General features: G+C 36.8%; 1 protein-coding gene across 5 annotated transcripts in view; it reads left to right on the top strand.

Annotated features, from left to right (window-relative positions):
* Positions 1–23,792, top strand: part of CCSER1 (coiled-coil serine rich protein 1) — a 709,724-nt gene that overhangs the window by 327,774 nt on the left and 358,158 nt on the right. For all 5 annotated transcript variants that reach the window (XM_056332770.1, XM_056332760.1, XM_056332788.1 and 2 more), the window contains exon 7: positions 6,520–6,597. In XM_056332770.1, coding sequence (XP_056188745.1) covers positions 6,520–6,597 — 78 coding nt within the window. The remainder of the gene's footprint in view (positions 1–6,519; positions 6,598–23,792) is intronic.

Here is a 23,792-nt window from a genome sequence, read left to right on the forward strand (position 1 = left end):
TGTCAAGGCTGGATAGTATAGTCAATGAAGTATGAAAGAAACAATAGAAACTGAAGAGGGAGTAGAGTTTTGCTCAAGGAAATCAGTTCTTCACTGTGTTTTCAACAAAGCATTTGCATCTGTGAAAGCAACCCCCTGGTTTTCATTAGGATAAAAATATGACTGGAGTTGCATTTAATGTGATGTGTCATAGTAGCAGTCCCAACTCACACAGTGACAGCCACTGACAGTCCTGCGGTACTCTTCACAAAGAAATGTTAACCCCAAAGTCATTGTCCAAATTACTTTTGAAACTATATTCTGCTTGTAGATAGAAGTGAAGTGGTTTTTTAGAGATTAATTGGAGCTGAATTTGCTGTTTGGGAAAGTAAAAGCGCCTTTCTCCTACATATTGATGGACCCTTCATCTAACCTGTGTGCCAGACAGTTATCTGACCAAGGAAACTTGTGTCTGTTTATTACAAGTCTTATAAAGGAAAGCAGGGAATAAAGATAAACCAGAGCAAAGAACAATGAAAAAGCAACATGAAAATAAAGAGCAGAAAGGAAGAGATATTTACGATTAAATATCAATATGTAGTAATATATATGTCATTTTCTGTTATAAAAAAAGATTGATTTTCCCCTCTGTATGTACTCAATTGTAAACCAACAACCTCTAATTCTTGAACCTCTTTAGAGACTTAGTTCAGTTTTCTACTTTATTTACAAATTTTAAAACATGCTTATTAAGGTGTTCTCTTTGTGCCAGCTACCAGATGTTTTATATGTTCGGTATTTTCATATTGCCATTTTTAGAAACTGAAAAGCAGATAATAAAAGTAATTTGTGCCTGGTACTTTGGTATTCTTACAGTTCTGCATTTAATTTAAGGAGAGGAGAGATAGCTACTTCAGTAAATGTAAATATTTTAGTAAATTAAATATATGAAAATATAAATTAAATAATGTGAAACTATAATCTGAATCTAAACTATTTCAAACACTGTAGCCCTGCAACAAACCATGGACTGGTTATATACTCTTTATGTTGCTTGCTGGTTATGGGCTTTGTAATTAATTTAGCCTAATTAAAAGGCTAAACCAGCATCTTTCTAGTCTGTTCTTGGAGAAACAAATACCAGTCAACAAAATATCCTTCAGCCTGATCCCTGCTTGCTGAAAAAAATAATATTGTGAAAATTTTCCATTTAATGTGTTTGCTCTGACTTCCTGAGAGCTCAGGGTCTTCTCAAATAAACAGTACTAGACATACAAATGCTGTTTGATACGTGACAGATCAGCACCTTATGTTAAAGGAGGTGAAACTTCCCACTGGCATTTTACAGCTCAGGTGATTAGCTTTGCTTAGAGTGCAAGAAAAGTCTACGCTAATCTGTCTGCCCATATACTAAATGCTGGTTGAGAATCAGTAGATAATTAAGCCCCTAAAAACTATCTACACACCGCACATACCAGCGTAAAAAGAGGTAGCAAGAAGCAGCAGCAGCTGTAATTTATGGTTTGCAGCTGCAATAGGAGCTGTGATAGCTCAGGTCAGATGCAAGAGCCATGCAGCCTTCTAAGCTACTGGAGCAGCAAGCTTTAGGCAACAGACCAGGCAAATACTGGAAAATAATAATTAAATGTCTCAGCTGATAATTGCACATATTAGTAATTAGTAAGAATAATTAACTATACTTACTAATAAAAGACAGATGAAATGAGTTTATAGATTACTACCTGGGCTGTATTCAAAGGTGTTAGAAAATAGGCCTAAACACATTTTAAGGAGTCACTTCCATTGTTACTGAGTGAGATTGCAGATGTTGGGGAGAATTAATCAAACATGGTGATGGGTGGCATATGAAAGCTCATTTCACGTGTCTGCTATTTTTTCTTATCAAAACTACTTTTTATTTTTCTGGCCTCAGTTGGTTATAGTAATTTTATTTGCAGGAAGCATATGTATCAGCAAAAACTCTTGATGACATTAAATAATATAGAAACTACAGAAATCACAGCACTCCAGAAGTGTGCAGGGGAGCATTGCACACCCTGGATAAAAAGCTGGAGTGCTTGGACTTAGGAGTTCCTGATTTCTGTCTTTATTTTTAAACAGCCCTTCATAGTTTTGAGCAAATAATTTCCCCTTCTCTTTCACTTCCGTTGATAAAATGGTATAATAATATTTAAGCACAATATTTCATAAAGGTGTTGTGCAGACTCATTAATAAATCCATTTGCAGGTCTTTGATTACCTTCAGTATACCAAAATGTCTCTACTGAGTTTTCTGACTGCACTTATTAATTTCCCAGTGCTACTCAACTTCTAGATTATAAAATGATACTTCCTGGCATAACTTGTGATACAACTAAAACTATCACCCTGAAAGTCAGTTCAACACTTATCCACTACTCCTTAGAAAAAGCTATGGAGTACACAGATTCTCTTTTCTTCAGTTATTATAATGATTTATTTGATCTCTAGCTCTAATACCCACTAAAGGTTTCTCTGTCAGAATTGACTTCTTAGATCAATAAATTGCGATACTGATCTCCGGAGAAGTCAGTGCCTGCCAGCTATCATTGCAGTGTTTACCCTTGTTGAAAAGCAGTAGTAGCAAATTAAATCAGCTGCTGTCAGTGGGTGATAGACAGTGGCTGGTCCATATTTTATGGTACAATTAACAAGGGTTGATACATAGGCCTCTTCCTAGAGAAGTTCAGATTAAAGACAAGGGCTTATAGCGAGAAACCCCCTATTTTATGAGGTGAGGTGAACTTGTTTTCATTTAAAGAACAGTTGCTAAGGACTGGAAGATGACTTTGTTTCCAAAGGAGCATGGTTTTAATAATGTGCATTTATATATACTTGATATTCTGTATTGCTGGAAAAACACTGACTACATTATCTAATCTGCGATAAGACCGTTATGGTAGTCTGTAGTTTTATGAAGCATTCTGTTTTGAGGCAGGTGTATACAAGTGGAAGAAAACAAAACCAACCACCAAACCAAGCCTGTAACTACTTTAAAACACTTCCAGAAAGAGCTGCTTTCTCTTTCATGTAGCTAACATGGTAGTAATCTGTCCTCAAGCAGTGTCCTGATCCTGGATCTCCAAACAAGATGCAGAAATGAAAAAAGGTTGTTCTGTTAGACTTATTTTCTGCCTTTGCCTCATTATCAAGAAATTTCCTGATATTTAATCACATTTTTAATATTGCTTTCCAAGGATGAATTATTGGCATGGCCTAGCCGTGACTTCATGGTACCTGTTGAGTTGCACAGTGAGGATGTTGTAATATTTAGACTGATCAGTTCTAGAAATTAGAAGAAAACTTGAGCATTGATCATTGTAATCACAGAACAATTATTGGCAAAATTCTAATAATATCCACCTGCTGGATTTTAGCAGCCTGCCCCAAATCAAAAAATGGAATAAAAACACTGAAAGAAAAGCTCACAGGGTTGTTTTTGACATGGACAAGGTATGTTTTCTAAAACTAGAATTTCTTGGTATTGAGACATTTTAAAAATAGAATTTAAATGATTAAAGCTTTGCAAATTCTCTGCCCTCCAGAACACTCGGAGATTTCCAGTGACACAGGGAAAAGTTTCAAAACCCTGGTGTGGTATCACTGTGCATCAAAAATACATTTTAAAATGTTACAGTTGCACAGCAAAGTACCACAAAATTAGGAGATGTCCTAATTTGCCTAATTTTGCCTAATATGTATAATTATGGTACAAATGATGTTTAACATCTACTACAACTTACAAGGTATGATTGTAGCCTAATGGTATAGCATCTTCTGGTTAATTTATAACTACAATCTATCAACTTTAAGCCAGACTTAAAGTGAGTGGCTGCTTTTATGAGAACAGAATTGGTTTACACAACATTAAATAAAAAGTCCTCGCTGGGTGAATTCCTTAGAGTGGTAGATTTTTTGTATGTATGGGGAGCTTTAGACTACAAAGTGTGATTATGACAAGTACCCCATGGACAGTAAATTTAGATGGGAAGTGGGATGTTGTTTGTTAATATGTCCCTTCAGGAGGACAAGCTGACAACATCTCTCAAAGCAGTGATTAGTTCGGAAGGTTTATTATTTTTTTAGTAGCTTGAGAAACAACCCTTTTGGTACTGTCTCACTCAATTCTCCACTATAATAAACTGTGTTAGCACCACTGGATTTAATTAATTTACACTGACAGAGAAGCTGCTCTGTGTTCCTTAGAGAGGAAAATTACTGAAGTTGTTGGAGGGGCCACTGAAGGTACCTATATGTGGACAGCTGTAGGCAAACACAGGCTTTTCTGCCAATGCTCCTGTCTGGCCAGACTCAAACCGTTTGCAGTCCAGAAGCTATATAGTAATTATTATCCATTAGTAGGTGTCCCTATTAATATACCCCACCTCTCAGCAGCCTTTCTAGTTCAGGCACGGTGCCACATCAGTATGGCATCCAGACCTGGGCTGGCTCTTGTCCAGTCATCAGAGAAGAGCAGATGTTTTTTCTGAGGCCATTGTGTTGATGTGCCCTGAGATGTGTCCTGAGATGTTTTATCAAAGCACCTTTGGCATCCTTGGGGCTGTTCAACCTGTCTTAGATTCCAGCTATCACTGAAGGACTTGCAGCTTGTGTAGCGTACACGTACCAATCTACTTTGCAGGTTTTCATAGGGAGGCTGTTCCAATGCGTAAAGGATTGGACTGCCTTCCTGGGCACTTCTAATTGCAAATTAGGGTGCTTGATTTGGTTTGGAAAGCAGATACTTGTCCCTGTCCCCTGTCCCTGTCCCACCCCCACCACCCTTAGTGTTTTCCTATTCTGTTGTAAATTGAAAGATGAATTGTCCTCAGCTGAACTGTTGGCTTTTGAGACAGAACATTCTCACAGAGGAGGTCTGCAGTTTTGTCTGTACTTTGAATTTAATCTAAAAGAGCTATGTTTCATTTCCTTTTAGTAAATATTATCAGCCAGTTTCCTTGAAGATTGAGTTCAGGAGTCTGTGTTACAATGTGTAATGTTTCTGAACACTAGAGCAATGGATTCAACAAAGATACTGGCTTTCTGACATGTTATAATCTCCCTTATTCCTCAGTAACTTCTCTCTTTCTCTTAGGATGGGGTCATGGTGATTATTTATTTTCTCCTTTACTTGCATCCCTTTTAGTTAGCAAGTAACTTTTGTCTTTTCAGGTATGGTATAACTGATATGTATCTAATTAAATTCATTTGTTTTCTCAGTAGGCATAAACTTAGAAGTCTGTATCCTCTATTTCAGATCTGAAATAGGGATTTCATACCCAAAATTTGGTCTCGGTTTTCATCCTGCACCGTTTGGGTGTATAAAATGTGGTATCTCTGCACAAAAATTTTCTGATGAATGAACTGTCAGAACTTCATGGGTGGAGTAGTATTCTTCACTTGCAGAACTTGGGTTTATTAAAGAGGTCATAATAGATTCATAGTGATGTGAAACCAGATATCTGATTAGATAATTGCATAAGTTGAATTCATTAAATCGTTCTGCATTGCAAATGCAAAGTGTGAAAAGGAAATTAACTGTTAGCTCATGCAGACTTGTGTTTTTGTATTCTCCATTACATCTTTTCTGCTTTATTGTTGTTGATAGTGGATTTTTTCATTTTAATACTTAAGGACTTATTTCCCAAGAAGTATCATATATTCTAGTTTTCTCCAGAACAATGTTAGTGTTTATGTTTTTAAATCCAGATGGTGCTTTTTTTATTATCATCATTCAAATTATTCAGATTTTCCACACTGCTTTTGATATCTGTTACATCTTTAAATATAATGACCATGCTAACCAGCAGATTACTGAAATATTACCTAAAAAAGAGTGGGGTTGTAGATCAATCTTTCAAAAGCATTTTAACTGAATGGGTCCATTGAAGTATACTGACTTCTTTTCTTTCTTAACTTTGCTGCTCAGTGTTTCTTTTCATATATTTGTGCTTGTTTGTAAGATGTATTGACTCATTTGAAAGTGATCTTTACTTAAACTTTGATCCAAATACTCTTCTTCCATATATTGCTTTCCTGTTAATTTTGCCTTCTAACTTTACTATTGAGCCACCCTAATGATAATGACAATGATGACAATGGTGATGCTACTAATAACAATATATGTATATTATTATATATATATGTATAAGTAACAACAATAAATGTATATCGTAGTTCTATATGAACAAATTTTTGTGTTCTGGGTTATCCTCTTATATTACTCTTTTGCAGACACTGTATTTGCGTATTTGTATGTGTTTGGGACTTTGAATGGGGAGTTAGTTTAAAATAAAGAAAATGCAATGCACTTACCCATTAGTGAAATACTTTTATTATTTAAAGGTATATACAGTACAGATTGCAGTTGCTTTGTCAGTCTAGTTCTGTTGGAATTTCAGTGTTGGTTTTGAGCTCTTTTTATTTTTTTTTCTCTCCTCTGTGAGATGATGTCCATAGAACTTGATTGGAAATGCAAACTCCTCTGTGCTTTTCTTTCAGAGTACAGACATGAGTCCAGCTAGTAGCACCACCTCACTCCCTGTCAGCCCTCTTCCTGAGGAGCCATTATTTTTCAAGGTATAGTTAATTAATTTCATAATAAATGTGTATGAGTTTTGGCTTATCATGCTATCTGGTGGAGTATGAAGTGCTATTATCACTGCTTCCTTTTCTTTAAATTACTGTGATATCAGCCGTTGTTCTTATATATATACCATGCAGTTTTCAAGAAATACCTAGAATAAAATGTTATTGGTTTTGAGAGGATTATTTTTCTAGCAGACTAGAGCTGTAAACCATTGTTTGCGAGACTGTTTTTCTGATCCGTCTCATCTGCTGGTGATACATTTTGATATCCTGGTAATGTGTGTATGTCATTTTTCATCAACCTACTTCTCTTTATATTGCATTTCAAGTACGTTTTAATGAAACAATGATTAGTTACTGCAGAGATAGAGATGTTAAAAATATGTCAAAATACAGTTTTGGTGTAAGTCACAAGCTTTAGTTAATAATGTTAATATTAATAATAAATGATGGAATGATGTCCGCAGCTTTGTAAGGTTTAAGCTGTAAGGAACAAGTGGCTCTATGTCATTTTTTCACCTGACTTCCTGGTATCCAGCTCTGGGACACGGAATGGCCTTAGGCAGAGCCTGACTCTTGGAAGAGGGCTCCTGAGGCCACCCAAGTATTCAGAGCAGTGCTGTGGCTACAAGCAAAGTGGTCACCTTGCCAGTTGTTTGTTGAGATAAGGGAGAGTGAACCTGGGTTTTCAGCACCATTGTTTCAAACGTGTGTCATAATATGGACAAAGTTACGCTGACAGGAACATCCCTTTTAAAATTTCCCCTTTCCCCAGTAAGTTTCTGCCTACTGTATGAAAACAATTAGTAGCTTGAGTTGTGCTTTCAGTTGCTTTGTGATAATGCTGAATTAAAGTGAGGAAGTAGAATTAATGAGGTTTGGTGATGTAAAGTTTGCATCTCTCCTACACATGCCTTTAGCAGAGGAAATGCCAGCCTTCTTCAGACCTGGCCAATCTCATATTATTTTTTTTTCCCCATATTTTGTATATCTGTGCAAGACTTGTACCCTACAGTTCACAATCAGCTAGCTAGCCAGCTGATTCCTGTTACTAGAATGGTTAAGGACTGTGCTTGCTCAGTGGTGTAATCAGTGGAGGTACAGATGGGATACCTGTGGTCAGCTGTTCACTGATTCTCATTCCTCTTTTGGGGTTAAATGTTTTCAAGACGCCTACCTCTTAATCAGATTTGGCTGACATTGAGCAATCTTGTGCCAGGATACTGGAGCACACACATCTTTTTTCCTTGGAATACCACATTAAATGCACATTGAAGTCTACTCAACTTTATAAGGCAGGTTCAGTAGTTATTGTTTCTTCCTGTGCCTGGGAAACCACTAAGACAGATATAAAGAAATGGGCTGGTTAGCTTAGATAAAAGCGTAAGAGGTAAGAAAATCTAACCTGAAATATTTACAATAAACTCTCATGCTTAAATTCTCAGCTGAGGTAAGCAAACAGTGCTCTGCATCAGGAGAACTCTGACAAATACACTGTAGTGCCTTTATTTTTAAAGGTAACAGTGCTTGTATAGGTCAAAATGGGTTGTAAATTACTTCTTTGGAGTGGAATAGTTGCTCTAATAAGAAAAATGGAGGCATTTCTTCATATTAAAAGTATCTTTCCTTTATACTTTATAGTAGAAAATGGTACAAGAGATGGGGGGAGGGAAAGGCAGAAAGCATTATTTAATCTTTCATTTTCAGTCAATTTTCAAAATGGGAAACATTTTCTTTCGGAATTCAAGTAAAATGGAGTTGGACCAGGAATAAGTCAAATACATCTCACAGCCAATGTCCTTAAGTAGAAATAAAAGTAATATAAAATGCAACTGTTTCTGTTATTTCTCCCTGACTTACTCCAAGAGAGAGCAATATTGTTCCAGTAGTAATGTGAATGACTGGTTTTACAAGCCGTAACCCTCTGCACATACTGTCAGTCTATAATAATGGCTTTTGATGATGGGATGATGCATTTCCCTTAGCAACATAATAATAACCTTTCCCACCTCCTTGCTGTAGAAATAAAGATTGAAAAAGAAATTCCGTTCTGTGGTTCTGAAAACACAGGTGTAACGAAGCAGGGCAGTATAAACGCTGCATCTCTTTGGGATAGTTGAAGATCTCTGAGCTAATGAGCTTTTATTTTAGACTGTGAGATGAAACCAAGCCCCTGTTCTCAATCGTTCCTGGTTTTATACCAAGAAAGAGAACTGCCCTTTCTTGGATTTTTTCAATTAATCTTAAAAAGTAAGTCTGTATTTCTGCATAAAGAATATAAATCCTGTCATCATACACTTATTACATCTAAATTCACCAAAGCAGATCCCTCTGATTTTTAATCCCACAGGATATGTGCTCTATAAATATGCAGGAGAACCTAAGCTTGTTGAAAAATATTTTAAGATTTTGAATGTAAGGAAAGTTGAAAGCAAGATTCCATGGGAATGCTTGCATGTTGCATCTCAGCTCTGGTAACACTGAACTCTGCTACCATTTTGCAGTATATCACACATGCTGTGATGTGCAGCACTGCTAGAAAGATCCAAATATGTGAAACCATACTCAGGAATAATTTGGAGGAAAGCCTTTTCCAGTACAGCAAGAGATACTCCACCTGGGTCCATTGTATACCATTATTTTAAAGAAATCATTATGTTGTATTTATGTTGAGACACTACTTTTAGAGAAGTCTCAGTGATACCTAGCAAAAGGAATATAAAACAATTGAGTAATAAATAAGGGTAGCCAAATTCCAGTGCTATTTAATCCTAAAAGCAACCCTGAAAAAATAAAAACATAAATGTATCATTAATGCCATTCAGTAACCTTCACTCGTAACTGTTGTAAATAGTGAAATAGCCATGGAATTTGGTTTTGCTCAAGGAAGGAGAAACTTTGCACAGTAGCCAGAAGTGCAACTAATTTTTCATGTGGCTTTGGGTTTCCTTCACCCTATGGAGTCAGCAACACACACACACTTGAAGCAGTCTTCCCTAGCCATGCTCTTTGAACTTAGAAAATGATCCTCTTCAGACATGTATGCAGACAGTGCACTTTTGAAAAGCTTTTCTAAACCAATTTTTGACAAAATACTTATAGTTATTTCTTTTTATTGGGTGTTATTTTTAAGTCAAATTCCAGCTTTCAATCCTCTGTTGTTTTCTGTGGTTAAAGCTATTTAAAAAAGCAAGCTCTTTTCCCATATTATGTGAAAAGTTTATTTCTTCTTTCACAAAAGAACATCATCTTTGTTGGTGGTTTTGCACTTAAACTTTTCTGTAGGGAGGCTCTTCCTTTGAACAGATGTTTATCCTTCTGTCCCTGTGTGATATGTCTTGAAGAATTAGAGCCTTACCTTGTGGAAAAAAGTTATGGCACAGTTGAAAAAATTTCAGAATTAAGAATTTGAAATACAGCAGAGCAGAATGGTATTTGTCGTGCAACCTTAACTCAAGTGTTATTCTATGTTATAATAGCAAAACTGACTTTTAATTATGACTATATCTGTGCTGATAGACTGTAATTAAAAATAATCTTGCCTTTCATTTAGAAGATCAGTGAAGGAGGGGATATTTTTGAAAGGTCAACTTACCAAGCAATGTCTCATCTATTTTTTAGAACCTGTTCCTTTCTCCTACTTATTATACTGTGCTCGATTATAATATTATTTTATTATTTTAAAAATTATTCTAAAATACAGTAAAAGCCACTTAATAAGGGATCTGTGACAGCCATTTAGTACATAAGATATCTAATAATCTAATATTACATAATTATACATATTCTGTTATAATGAGCATCAGTCTCACTGGTTATTAGCCACAACCAAGTTGTAAATAGTAGCCACATTAGTAATTTATTATAGCAATGTTTGATTACATTTTAATGCTGTGATTAATCTCAGCTATGCTTTACTAGCTGACATTAAACATCAAAAAAAGTCCTTACATTCTTTCTTTTGTTCTTTGAGGGAGCTGAGAATTTCCTTCAGCATTTATTAAATTACCGTGTTCTGTCTTGTGTAATTAATACTCTTCATGCTAGTTCCCTGAGTGAGAAATGGCAGTGCCAGCACAAGAGGCAAAAACTAACAGTCCTTTAGCAGTGTTACCACTGCTATAGGTCTAATAAGGTATAGATTTATGCTAAATTAGGTCTATTCTAATAGTTCTACCACTCGTCCTGCAGCTCTACAGGCTCTGTAAATGCAGATCTTTACAGTCACTAAGGGGCATGAGTCTGGAAGCTCATGACATTTGTGCTTACAACTTCAACATGAGATAAATTTTCCATCTGGTCAATAATATTATTTTGACTGCAGATGTTTGGAATAATCAATATGGCAGTTGCAGTACTAATCACTGGTTAGCAAGTGACTTATCTTTGAGAGTGTGACTTTTCATGTCTAGCTGAGGAGTGAGGTCTTGTCCTAACTGAGCAACAATGACAACAACTTGGGCCTGTATTTCAAAAAGCTTCTTATGCTAGTTGACACACAGCCAACCTATTTACCCTCTCTTCCTTAAATGTACTATTTCCAATATTTTAAGTATTTGCTGGCACTTCTTGGATTAAGACCATTTTGATATATTGTTTCTTTTTGTTTTCAAAACAGACTTTAAAATAATCACATAGACATTATGACCCATGGGCAGATACAAGTTAGGGTTCAGTGATCCTCTTTCATGAGCTGGAGGCCTCATTAGCTCTTGTCCCTCTCATTCCACCCTCCACCTGAATTTCTGCTTCCACAGAGCAGCATGTAAGCTCTGAAGCCTCTGCGTTTTTTTGTTTGTTACTGAAATATTTTTGGTATTTGTACTAAAGTGAATAGCATTATGGAAGTATGACTCACTCAATCCCACCTCTTCTAATCTGCCGCCCCAGTCTCCAGCAAATTTTAAACCAGTCTGTCATCATTCTTCAGTGGTTTAATTGATTCCTCCCACTCTTAACTTTTATATCCTGTATCAGTATTCACTCTTTCTATGACTTCTTATGTTTTACTGGTGTAGCACAGACTTCCAAAAGTTTCATCATCACAGCGGCTTTCTGCCTTTGATGAAAGCCTTCAATTTTATTATTTCTGAGAAGACTTATACATCTGATTTGTTTCATACTCTCCATCATCGTACTATACGAGATCTACAAAAGCACTGAAATTATTCTGTAGGTAGGAGTGAGAAGCACGTATTATGGGTCCTGTTGCAAGAAGTATCTGTGCATCTATTCACTCTCTTTTCCCTTTTCTCAGTAGCTTTGTACAGTTTTCCAGAGGAAGAAGGCTCTGCCAGCAAGTCTCTCTGAGTAGAACCACATCACCTGTTTCATGAGGAATATTTCTATCAGCTCATCCAGTGGGGAGGGGATGTGGCTGTGAAATTCTTCTCCTAAACTTTGACTGATACAAAGTGGAATGACAAAGAATAACATCATCAAAACAGAGCTTAATGGAAGGGGGAAAAAAAAAAAAAAGCTTGTCTATGTATATACTTGCCCATTTTCCCCTGACCTAATAGTTTGTTTTAGGTCTTAGTTTATCCTGGCCTGTAAATTGAGTCTGGGAAACAAGTTATCTCACTCCCAACATACTCTTTGTCTGCCATTGATTCTGACTTCTTGGTCTTGTTGAAAATGCACTACCTTTGTGGGCAGATTTGAACGTGTCTTTATGTACCTTGTGTGCATCCACTGAAAAAGCTGTCCTGTACACTGTGGAACCAGAAATGTCTACCTTTTCCTACAGGTTTTTAAAGGAGGACATACAAAAGACAATGGAGCTACTGTATAATCTAAAAATACTGTTATACAATTTTAGGAATACTGTATGTGAGTTAATCATTCAGGTTATGTTACAGGGAACTATGCCTGTATTGCTTGTTTTCTTTCTGCCTATAAGCTTTGAGCTGAAATTCAGGCAGAGCTGCCTGCCTTTTCCAGATTTTGTGAACATGCATTTTCCTTTCTTTTGTTATGTTTTCCTGAATTTATTGAAACTTTCTGCATAAAGTGAGGGTTATTTCAATATTTCAAAATTGAAAGCCATTGGCTTAGGCAAAATTGATGCTTTTAATGCTATAAATTCAGTTATTTTCTCAGTGAGCCACATACAGAAAAATTATTAATATCTGTCTTACTAAAATCTCCAAAAGCAACCAGAAGCAGAGATGATCCTTCAACCAAAGGTATGCAGAATGATTATCTTTTTTTTTTTTCAGTTAACAGGGTTTCCAGCATAACTTAAAAATTAATATAATCAGTACTACAAGGCTAAGTATTAGGTTCCTTCCCTCAGGCAGACATGCACTCACACAGTGAATTCTGATACATACCTAGATCATAAGTTTTTCCTGCTGAGTACTTGATATCTAAGATTAAAAAAAAATCATAAAACTTGTAGCATTACAGGTTGCTGAAAACATGTTATCACTAAGACTATGAAAAAGTATTTTCTTTAAGGTCTGTGGGAGGATCCTGACATCCCCAGTAAGAGCACTTAAAGTTCTTCGTCTTAATCATCTTAATGCAGACGGTAAATCCTCCTGATTCCCCCTTGGCTAGGGACCAATAGGCTTAACTAAATGTCGGGGAGGACTTTGGCATTTGGAAAATATGATGAGCATTCTTTTAGTGAGCAGAGTTATTCCAAGGGGTTTGGAGTGAAATACTGTTTAAATCAATGTTACCATGCCCATTGACCACAGTGGCATATGCCTTCAGGTCATGAATGGCATGGATTCTGTCAGAGGCATCGATTACTTTAGAAGTGAAAATATAAATCTGTGCTGACCATTTTAACCCCATCAATCATTTCAGAGTTGAAAATGTAAATCCGTATTGACCATTCTAACTGAGGTGTATTTTTTGTGGTTGTATTGTTGTGAGATAAGATTGGAGCGTTTTCATGAATTTCATTCAATATAATTAAAATGTAGAACTGTTTGCAATGCAAGAAGTTATTTAATAATAATGGTCCAGTTTCCAGTATGTGTTAGAACAGTAGATGTTTTCTTCCTAGAATAAAAGAACTGGGGACTTGCAAATGTTTCCTCCATCTCAGATGAGTATTCTCACAGTAGCAGATCGTCTCTTTCTTGCCAGTGATTGCATTTTTCATCTAGAGAATCTCTGAAAGGCACTTGCATAGAAACTTCACATGTTTTTGAAAAGTTTCAGCTTTGTCAAACAGAACTTTTCAAATGGAAAACATCCCTTAAAAAGTTTGACTCTTCTGTTAAAATGTGCAAAAAAACTTTCTCGTACGTATATAGACATAGACTATATATGTCTAAATAGTAATGTTAATGACCCAGCCACATGTTTTCAAACATAATCCTTACTGTAGGAAATACAGGGTTGGCATTTTGAAATTCTTATCAAGTTGGATGTCTCAGAAGTACAGCACTAAAAATAACTGACTGATTTTGGTAATGCTCTCCTAGAGTTTAAAGAGACAGATATTTTGGTTAACAATTTAGACAGCTTTTAAGGAGAGGGGGATATATTCTGTTAATTTTAATCACCTGAAATTAAAGGCAGGATTTAATTGCTGAAACACAGACACCTTGTGCCACTTCAGAAACCCAGTTGTATCTTGCCTTTTCTCCAGCTGCCTTTCTAGTAGAGCAAAGTACTGAGAGGTAACAAATGCTGCTTTACTGTAGTTTGTTTTTTGTTGTATTCCTAGGGTGTTGGGTTTTTTTATGTTGAGTTTGTCTTTTCGTCATGCTGTGTGTCTCTGTAAGTTATAACCTCCCTTCAAACCGTGTATTTATACTGGGCTGTTTAAATTTGCTGAGAAAATTGGCTTGTCTGGGAGGCTTTGATTGTGTGATACAACTGCACTAGATGACTTACAGTGTTTGGTTGGGACTTCCTAAATGCTGTTCTTCCCACCAACCCATGCATGGCTGCATAACATTAAATCTAGTTCTATGTGGAAAAAAATATTTTCCCTGTATTTAAATATTAGAACTATAACAAGGTTATAGTATTATTGAGGTAAGTCCTTTCTGAAAGGTGTGATATACTCTTGATTTTTAAGCCTTATCATGTACATTCCGCTTACTCTCTGCCCTCTTCCTTGCTTCCAGCACAGTTCAGTACACGGTTGATTGGTAATGAAATGTATTGGTGTATTTAAGGTGACCTTTTGATGTGTCATCATTTGTTCAAGAATCATCAAGTTGTCTTTTGCTTTTTTACACTGTTTTTTACAAAATAGGACAAGTAAAAGGACATCTTTGTTGAAACATTCTGAAGTGTGGCTGAATGATCCGGTTCTTAATAGCGGTCCAGGAAAGTTGTGTCTCACCACATGTGTAAAATAAGAAATCTATTTATTCAGACTTCCTCCTTTATCAGTGATTAATAACAGTCCTGAAAGATACTGGAGATGGAGAAAACTAAATGTGTCAGTTTTATCTCTTATTAAAATGTTAAAGCCCTAGTCTCTAGGCTGTGGGTATGTTGCATTGTTTTCATGGGGAACACGTATAGGAAAATACCGTTCCTACTTCAAGTACCTTATAGATAGCTGTGACAATTAAAAAAAAAAAAAAAAAAAACCAAACCAAAACCCACTATAGTTTTTAGATAATAAAAATTTGTAAACACTTTTATAAAAAACAGATGTAGAAATGATTAATTTACAAATTGCTGTTTAGAAAAAAAAAAAAGTAAAAGGAAAGAAAGAGCGCTGCCTTCATGGTTGAGAGAGTAGATGAGCGGGAAGTAAAAAGGCCCATAAACAGACTTAGTCACTTGATTCTGACCAGGTGAATAATGAACAAAATATTCTGCAGATAGTCTGACAAATTCAGAGGGAATACATGAACTGAGGAAGAAACTTATTTTTTCTTTTTTCTTTGATTTGATAACTTCAAGCAAAGATAAATGCTATAGATGAGAAGAAATAACAGTTTTGGTTTGGATGATGTTTTATGGTGTTTGAAGCATTCACAGTTATGAGGAGAAGAGCTGTACGCTGTTATGGGTAACCTTGTGATAGGTTTTGGTGTTTCAAACAGGACTTCTGAAAAATCAAATCAAAGCTAATGAGGTCATAGTGGAAAGCAGTTCTCCTAAAGTACATGACAGATTGTGGACATGTCTGATTCTCAGATCTGTATCTGTAAAACTTGATGTTTGTCTGCTGTCATAAAAGGCAGCTTTCCTCTGGGATAAAATGATCATTTTGCTTCATAGGATCTGGCTTTGTAGTTAATTGTCAAGAATTTTTCATCTTGGTATGAGCAGAGAACAACATTTATGTTCAAATAATTGTAGGTTTTGGTAGGATTAAGATTAGCAAAGGCATTGCAGATCAGGGTATACGAACAATGAATGGGTAGGTATCCTTAAGTACAGAACTGAAGATTTGAAAAGGGGTAGGAGAAATCCTTTTCCATTGATGCTGAGTCCTTAAGTTCCTAGATAGCAGATAAAAAAATTCATCACTGAGAGCAGCATGGTTGCTCATTGTTAGGAGTAGGGAATGACAGGGACCTCCTGCCAGTTCTTTATTCTTGTAGTATTTACTCTCAGCAGTATTGTATAGTCCCAACTGTAATTTAATTAAAGTCACCTTAGCGCTGGCTTTTCATCCCCGAACGGTTCTGTTTCTCTGCTGTCTGATTAGCTTCATTGCTTGAAATCAACTTTACCGTTTGCTGCAACTGCTATATTTCTGGATGTGGTCAGTAACCAAGAAAGGAATGAACAGGCGTGATTGATTTTATCTTTTTCCCCCTCACGTGGCAGGATCCTTCCAAAACACAGTGAAGTTTCGTATTTATGTGAAAGGGAGAAGTACATAATGCTTTGTGTGACTGTACAGAGCAAATCTTTGGTTTTGGTGCTTTAAAAAGATGCTTAAATAGCCAGTTTATTTCAATAAACTGGTAGAAATGAAGTTCAGGGTAAAAAAAATAAATGTTTATCTAAAACTGAACAAAGGGAAGATTGGATCTGAGGAATAAAAAGTTGTTTTCAAGGCCAATTAAATATCAATAAAATATGAAGTTTTTACTAGCAACTTCAAACAAATACTTGCTAAAGTTTTTCTGTTTGTTTCGCTAAAATACCTGGAGCCTCACCTCTTTCACAGATACGTCTGCATCAAATTCCAAATCCTTAGGAAACATGCACTAACTGAAAATCTGCAGGGTATAATTATGTGTCTTGTAAAAATTACATGGAATTAAAACATGAAAAAAAGATAAATGGGAAGACAACTGGTGACAATGAACGTTTATAATAAAGTAGTTAATTTGGCAGGCCAGTGTTAAAGAATTTAGGAGTTTCACACACACACAAGTTAACTATTTTTTTAGTGCTATGAGAGAAAAAATTTAAAGACATTAAATATTGTTTGTGCTGGCATTGCAGCTGTGAAGTAGCATGAATATAGGGTACTGTTTGAGAGAGGAACTAGGAATATAATGTTGACTTACTATTTTTTCTGAGTGATTGTTTGGATTCTATAGGTCAGGTTTTTTCGATCAAACTTTCAGCCTCTTTAGCCATAAAATAAGTGTTCCTGGATTTGCAAGCTCAACAGGCCAGCATCTTTCTGCAAGTAGTTCTTGCTGTGTGTTTGCTCCTCTGTCCATAATGTGCTGCATAAGCACTGAGCAGCACTAAGAGAAGGGATTTTGTGGAAAGTTTGTCAAACCTGACCACTTGAACGCTAGTTGTCATATCAATACAGAATAAAATTTGGATGAGAAACAGTTTTTCTGTTCCATGGAAGTGTCAAACATTTCAGGACATTCTCATGTTCTGCACAGGTATAAAATAAGATCATGTGCAGTGTCACTCGGCCATCCCTAGTTATAAGCAGCAAAGCCTTTAGGTGTGATAGTAAGGTATTTGTCATAATTAGAAGTGACCAAAATGGTACTTGTAGCTCTGAATATCTTCATTATTTTGCTTTATGCTCTGCTATATTCTTGAAAATGCTCCTTCAATTGCAAGTTTGTATATTTGATGTTCATTGCCGTGCTTATAAACATTTTAAAATAATAATAAAGACAGGCCTTAAAGTTATTAATCCTTTAAGCCATTTGTTTCAGTCTCCTCTTTTGAATACCTTTATCCTCTCTCCCTCTACAACCACAGAATGGTTGATTCCAGTACTTTTCATCTGATTTCCATAATTGTTGCCAGTGATGCGTGAGGATGAATTCAAATTTGTTAGCAAAATGATAATTCCTTATGATGACAAGAAAAACCCCACAGAATTATTCTGTCCATAAATTAAACCAATGTTATTATTTGGTTTAATCTATTTTATAAAGCGGTATGCACCTTTTAGAAAGGGGTCCTTGGAGTAAATGAAATTAATTGGGGAAAAAATCAACAGATATTATGAAGCTGTGTCATCCCCCCCCCCCCCCCCCCCCTTCTGTATCAGTACTGCAATCCTATAAATGGTACTCATAACATCTAGATATCTTCAGCATGCAAAACTGGGGGGACTGATAATCATAAATATCAACTAATTCTGAGGTGCGGAGGCTCTTGCAAACACTCATCTTTCTAAGACTCCTGTAGGATGAAGGGGAATTGTTATCTTCCTTTCAGAGAAAGAGGCTTGAGGTATTACCACTGTATTGGTGATACTGCAGGCTGTTCAGCTCTCAGCCTGGGGAACTGATTCTGCTTTTCCTGGTTTCAATTTTCAGCTGTTAGGTATTCCTCACCAACCTGTGTCTTACTCAAAGGGCTGAACTTCCCATTCAAAACAAGAATTCTGCAACTCCTTTGGTACCCAAACCAGGAAGCCAAAACCACACTGCAAACAGATCTTCCCATTCAAACTCATTTGTAGGAAACTATAATTTCTTTTTCAATGAAGAAGTGGTATGTGAGGAATGGTAATTATATTTTAAGATAACTTTCAATTCCATATAGTATTAAACAGATAAGTAATTGTAACTATGTGACATGTCAGTTCTCTGTGTAATACTAAAAATTCTTTGCTTATAGGAATGGAAAGATATCTTGAGAAAACTGTTTTCCAGCTTGCATCACTTTATTCCATGGGAAATGTGGAATGTTAAACATTCCTTTGCCCAGTTCTTGTTGTTATTTTCTATCCACAGAGGTCTTTCCATGTCACACGGCAGGCATTTGCTGAAAAACTTTAGTCAGTCTTCTGCCACAAGTGTCCATTTGTTTGCAGTCCATTCTCTAATATTTTTGTAAACGCCTTTGTGGTTTGTGGAAGTGGTAGTTGTTCACCTATTTGTAGGAATATCTTGCATACCTCCATGAATCATTCGAAGCAGCAGCGTAGGTGAGCTTTGCGATGCAGTTAGCTTAAAAGAGTATTCCCAGAAGGGTGCAAAAAGGCAAAACTAACTGAATCTAAGCAAGTGTGCACCTCACTGGGGAACAGTTTAACTTAAATTGGCTTATGATTATGATTTAAAGTGCATCAGATGTTCTGTGATATATCAAAGAGGTTGCTTTCTGATTGTCCAATTGCAGCAGCTTCATCTCTTCAGACTGTATTGGCAGGGTGAAAAATATAACTAAACATGATGTTGTGAACTAGAGTACAGCTAATCACTTTGTCGGGTGTTTGTATGCTTCCAACTCTTGGTAATTGTCAGGAGAAAGGCAGGAAAAATGTGATTGCAAAGAAAGGTGGCATTTAATGTCAGCGTGAATCTAATGGCAGAGAAACAAGTAGTCAAGAAACAGTGATTTGACTTAAGTCAACAGAAGATCAGAAGCAAACAAAGCACCGGCTCTGTATTTGGAGAGCTCGGTATGGTGATTCTGTAGGCTCTTCAGGCCAGAGGTTTGAGACTTGTTATTTCACACAGCAAGAGCCAAAGTCTGAGCCCTGCAGTTTCAGTCTTCCTAGGCAGTCAGTTGTGCCAAAAGTGTCCAATTCAGATGGATGGATGGATGGACAGATGGATGGGTAACGTCAGATGGACCGTGCCACTTCTCTCCTGTGTAATGAGGGAATGATGCCTCCCCAGGTCTCTAACAAAGCATAATATGTGCACTGTGGGGCACCACGGACCTGTAGTTTGGACCAGTGGCTGAAGTATTAATCAAAATTACCATCCAAATCAACGTGACTAATGTTCTACTTTGTACCTGCATTAAATTAGTCTGAAGGCAGATTAATATATGAGATAGTGTTAACCTGACTTTTCTACATTATGAAACTCGGAGCGCTGCCAGGGAAATTTATCAAAGGGTTCAGCTGAAAAGATATCCCTCAAGGTATACAATATACATAAGCATTGCTGTGCTACTTTTCAGCCATACAAGCCTGTAACCGGCAATATTTCTTTTGCAGTTGAGATATAGTTTTTGTGAGATCATCTTAAGTTTAAGAATGGTTAAAGGAAGTTACCTGTGAGTCCTTCGGGTTAAGGAAGTACAGTTTCTTTAAATTAATCAAGTAGCATCTTCATCCCTTGGTATGTGGGTGTCATGGCAGTGGAAATAAAAACCTGACTCTCATGCTGTGGCTAATGGAGCATTAGGCTGTTGAGCAAAACCAAGCATTTGGCAGCATAACCGAAATGTTTACAACCAAGATGTTTAGTGGAATTAGCCAATTGTTAGGTTAAATCAACAGAAGCCATCTTTCTTTGCACTGCATGAATTCAGTTTATCAGGTGTCTTTTCTCCATCTGTTTTTTTCCCTGTCTTGTCTTACATAACAGCATGTTCATCATTTCACCCTCTTGACTCGGTTTTATCTTTATGATATCAACTTTTACAGAACGAAATTATTGCACAAAATACCAAATGGCTAACACTAGAAAATCTCTCCTCTATAAATATTTTACTTTAAAAAGGGTTCAGATACAGTCTGCAATGCGACATTTGATGATAATGCTGTTTTTAAATAAAAAAATTTGAATGGTATATGGTGAGAAACACTGCTAATATGAATAGAGGGGAGTATTTCTTTTGTGCCATTGTGAAAAGATGTTGTGAAAAATCAGAGCATCTTAGGAAATTTTAATGTGTCATTCCAGCTTCTTGTATTGACATTTACTCCTTCTCAGTCCTTTAGGCAACTGAATTTTAAAAAGTAAGAATTTGGGGGCTTGTTGGGATTTTTCTGGAGAGCTGATTGTTATTTCCTACTGCGACTCTTTTGGTCGCAGTGTAGCCTTGTCCCCAGTGGTGGTGTTAGGAGTGTCCTGCAGAGCAGGTTGAGCTCCACTTGTTATGCTATTGTTCAGCAAAGAGGAACATGCTCAATGCTCTAGACAAATTGTGATAGCTGTTTCTGATATTAAAACCATTTTGCATGAAAATGAGTATTTACAGGTATTACGGCGGTATAAACAAACAGCAGTAATGCCACATACTTCAAAGAAACACCTTACAGAAATTACTGACATTTATTTAAACTGCAACTCTAGCTATAAAGTTATTTAAAAACACCGAATAAACGTCTGATAGACAAAATGAGTACAAAAGAGATTTAAAAAGGTATGAAGCTCCAGTCAATTACCTAGGAATATGACAACATTACAGACTTAGCAGAATGATATACTTGTGAGGATAATATTGTTTGTATGACAGCTATCATCTCGCTAGGAAGAGTCAACTAAGAGTCGCCCACTGATATTTTAAAACTCTATTTAAAAGCTCATATTGTTAACTGTTACATTCCTGTTCTGAAGAAGGATATAGGAAGCATTAATAGATCTGCATAACTTCCTACGTAATTTTTTTAGGAGTATCAGCTCTTATTTATATGCCAGATGGGAGCACTGTAAGAACAAGCCTATAAGCCAAGAAAAGCTAGTAGACTCCTCAGATGAACAGAGTATGTGGTCACTAGGAGAAAGCATGTGTCATCAAGTCATATTAGCTAATATGATACTCAGCAGGTGATAGATACAAGTTCATTTCTGATTTGTCTTTTATATGCCCTGTAGTCCCACTTGGTTTAACTCATTATCTTACTTTTCTTTTTGGGGGCTGGAAGAGGTCTGTATCTAATGAATTGCAAATGATCAAGAATTACCCAGGAGAAGTAAATATACAACATTTTAAGGCAACAGATCTCTTGCATTCCTGAAGCACATCAAAATATATATCACATCATACAGTTGGGAAACATATATTTTAATATTAGGCTAGAGCTTATTGAAATGATTATGCTACAATTATTAGACTTGAAGTCACTTTTTAAACTTCATACACTTAACAGATTTAGGGACATTTTGTGATGGTGAGAGCTATGTGATTCTCTGCTTGCTGAGCTCTATTCAACAGTGGATTTTTGGTACATGCACAAGGATTCACAGTTTTGAAAGACCTGTGCTGTTTTCCCACAAAGGTAGGATATGGGTTGCTTTCTTTGTTGTATTTTAGAGCTGTGTGAAAAACACTGTGAACACATAAATAAATATGAGGGTTGTGGATAGATGCTATCCATTATAATTTGAACTGGGAAGACTTGATAATCCAGAATAGAATTTGATAATCCAAAATTACTTTGTTTTTAACCAAAAAAAAAGTTCAGAGAAGGAATGTAGAATACATCTGTGTAGCATATGACCTTAGAGAATGAATTGTATGCTTGTCAATCTTTACTACATGCATGAAATTCTTAAGACTATATAAAAAAAAGAGTCACTGAAACAATGTGTAGGTATAGTATAGGTTGGCAGGGCTGCCACAGTTATGCAGGCGTGGAGTTGCTGGGTGGCTTTCTCAAGGTCATAAACCACCCAGGAGGCATGAACTTTCCTAATTCTTTTCTTTTTCATGACGATTATTATTCTTCAATAAAAAAAAAAAGTTTGAAAAATTTCCAATTTAAAGTAACAAAATTAAAGAGAAAAGTAGAGCATGGAGCTGTGACTTAAACAGCTTGTCAGTGACAGATCCAGGCCTCATGATCTTCCACTTTGCTATTTGGTGCCTCTCTCGCTTAATCTCTTTTTGAACTTGGTGTAATCTCAAGGTTTCAGAAGAAGCAGTCACCTTTCCAGCCTCACTTCTGCCATCACACCTGTCTGTGTGTGAGATCCCTGTTTTGGTTCAACACTGCTTGCTTGCATACAGGTGGGAAACGAGCTGGAGTTGAGGAAAGGGTAGGACCTGATCTCTTGGCCCAGGACCTGCTCATTCCAATAAATCATTAATTGAACTGTAAGCTCAAGACAAGTAACCTACAGTAAGTTCTATTATTAGTTCAAAAAAACCCCCTTCTTTTTCCTTGTGTGACTAGCTAGAGCAAAATTACCTGAGTGTAACAGCTTTAAGTAAGTCTGTAGGTGACAACTATCTGGTCTGGTCAAGAACACGTAAGAATCCAGCTTCAACTATAGTATGTTCCCACTAGAAGGATAACCAACGGGCAGCAAAGATACCAGGAATGAACACATCGTTTCTCAGATAGTGGGACTTTGGTACATCAAGAGAAGCACCACAAGACTTGTCTGAAAGGTGTTACAGGGGGTAGAACTGGAACAGGCAGCAAGAGTTCAGCTTTGTACCACTGCCACAGAGAAGATGCAATTTAACAGAATGCAGGCAGTAGTGGAGTGTTACGTGAGATGACCGATGCTTTTCTGCCCAAGAAATCTGAACAATTCTTACCAAAGTCCATTTAAACAATCAAGCGTTATTCTGCTTTTGAGAAGAGTGTGCCCTGGAGGCAGGGGGAGATCAGCAGTGCCTTTGAGAGAGCTAGCCAGCCCCCAGCAGGGCGAGGAGCGGCTGCCTCCCCACTCCAGGGGCAGGTGAGGGGGGCAGCAGGGGTCTGGGGGCTGCGTGGGGAGCCCAGGTGACTGTACTGAGGGTGGCTGGCTGGCCCCTGCAGGTGGTCTTGGGCTCCCGGGCAAAGCTGGCTGTGGCCAGTGAGCGGCACTGCTCAAGCCAGGCCAGCAAAGCCGTGGAGATATCTCCCGTGGTGCAAAGGTAGCTGAGAAGTGACTGTAGTTTTGTTCAGTTCTCCCCAGAAAACTCAAAAGTTTTGTCTACTTGAAAAATTATGGGTTCTCATTTTAATCCTAGCAGAGCCGTTTGGGTTGTGTGAGTTACAGGCCTTTTGGACTTCATGGAGATTTAAGGAAGTTTTTATTCTAAAGTTTATTTTACTATGAAGTTTACCAGCAGGCTCGCTTGGGAACTGATTTCACCTGATGTATACCCACCCACAGATAAAAGTATATATTTTT

This window comes from Falco biarmicus, chromosome 1 (assembly GCF_023638135.1).
Source record: "Falco biarmicus isolate bFalBia1 chromosome 1, bFalBia1.pri, whole genome shotgun sequence".
NCBI lineage: Eukaryota > Metazoa > Chordata > Aves > Falconiformes > Falconidae > Falco > Falco biarmicus.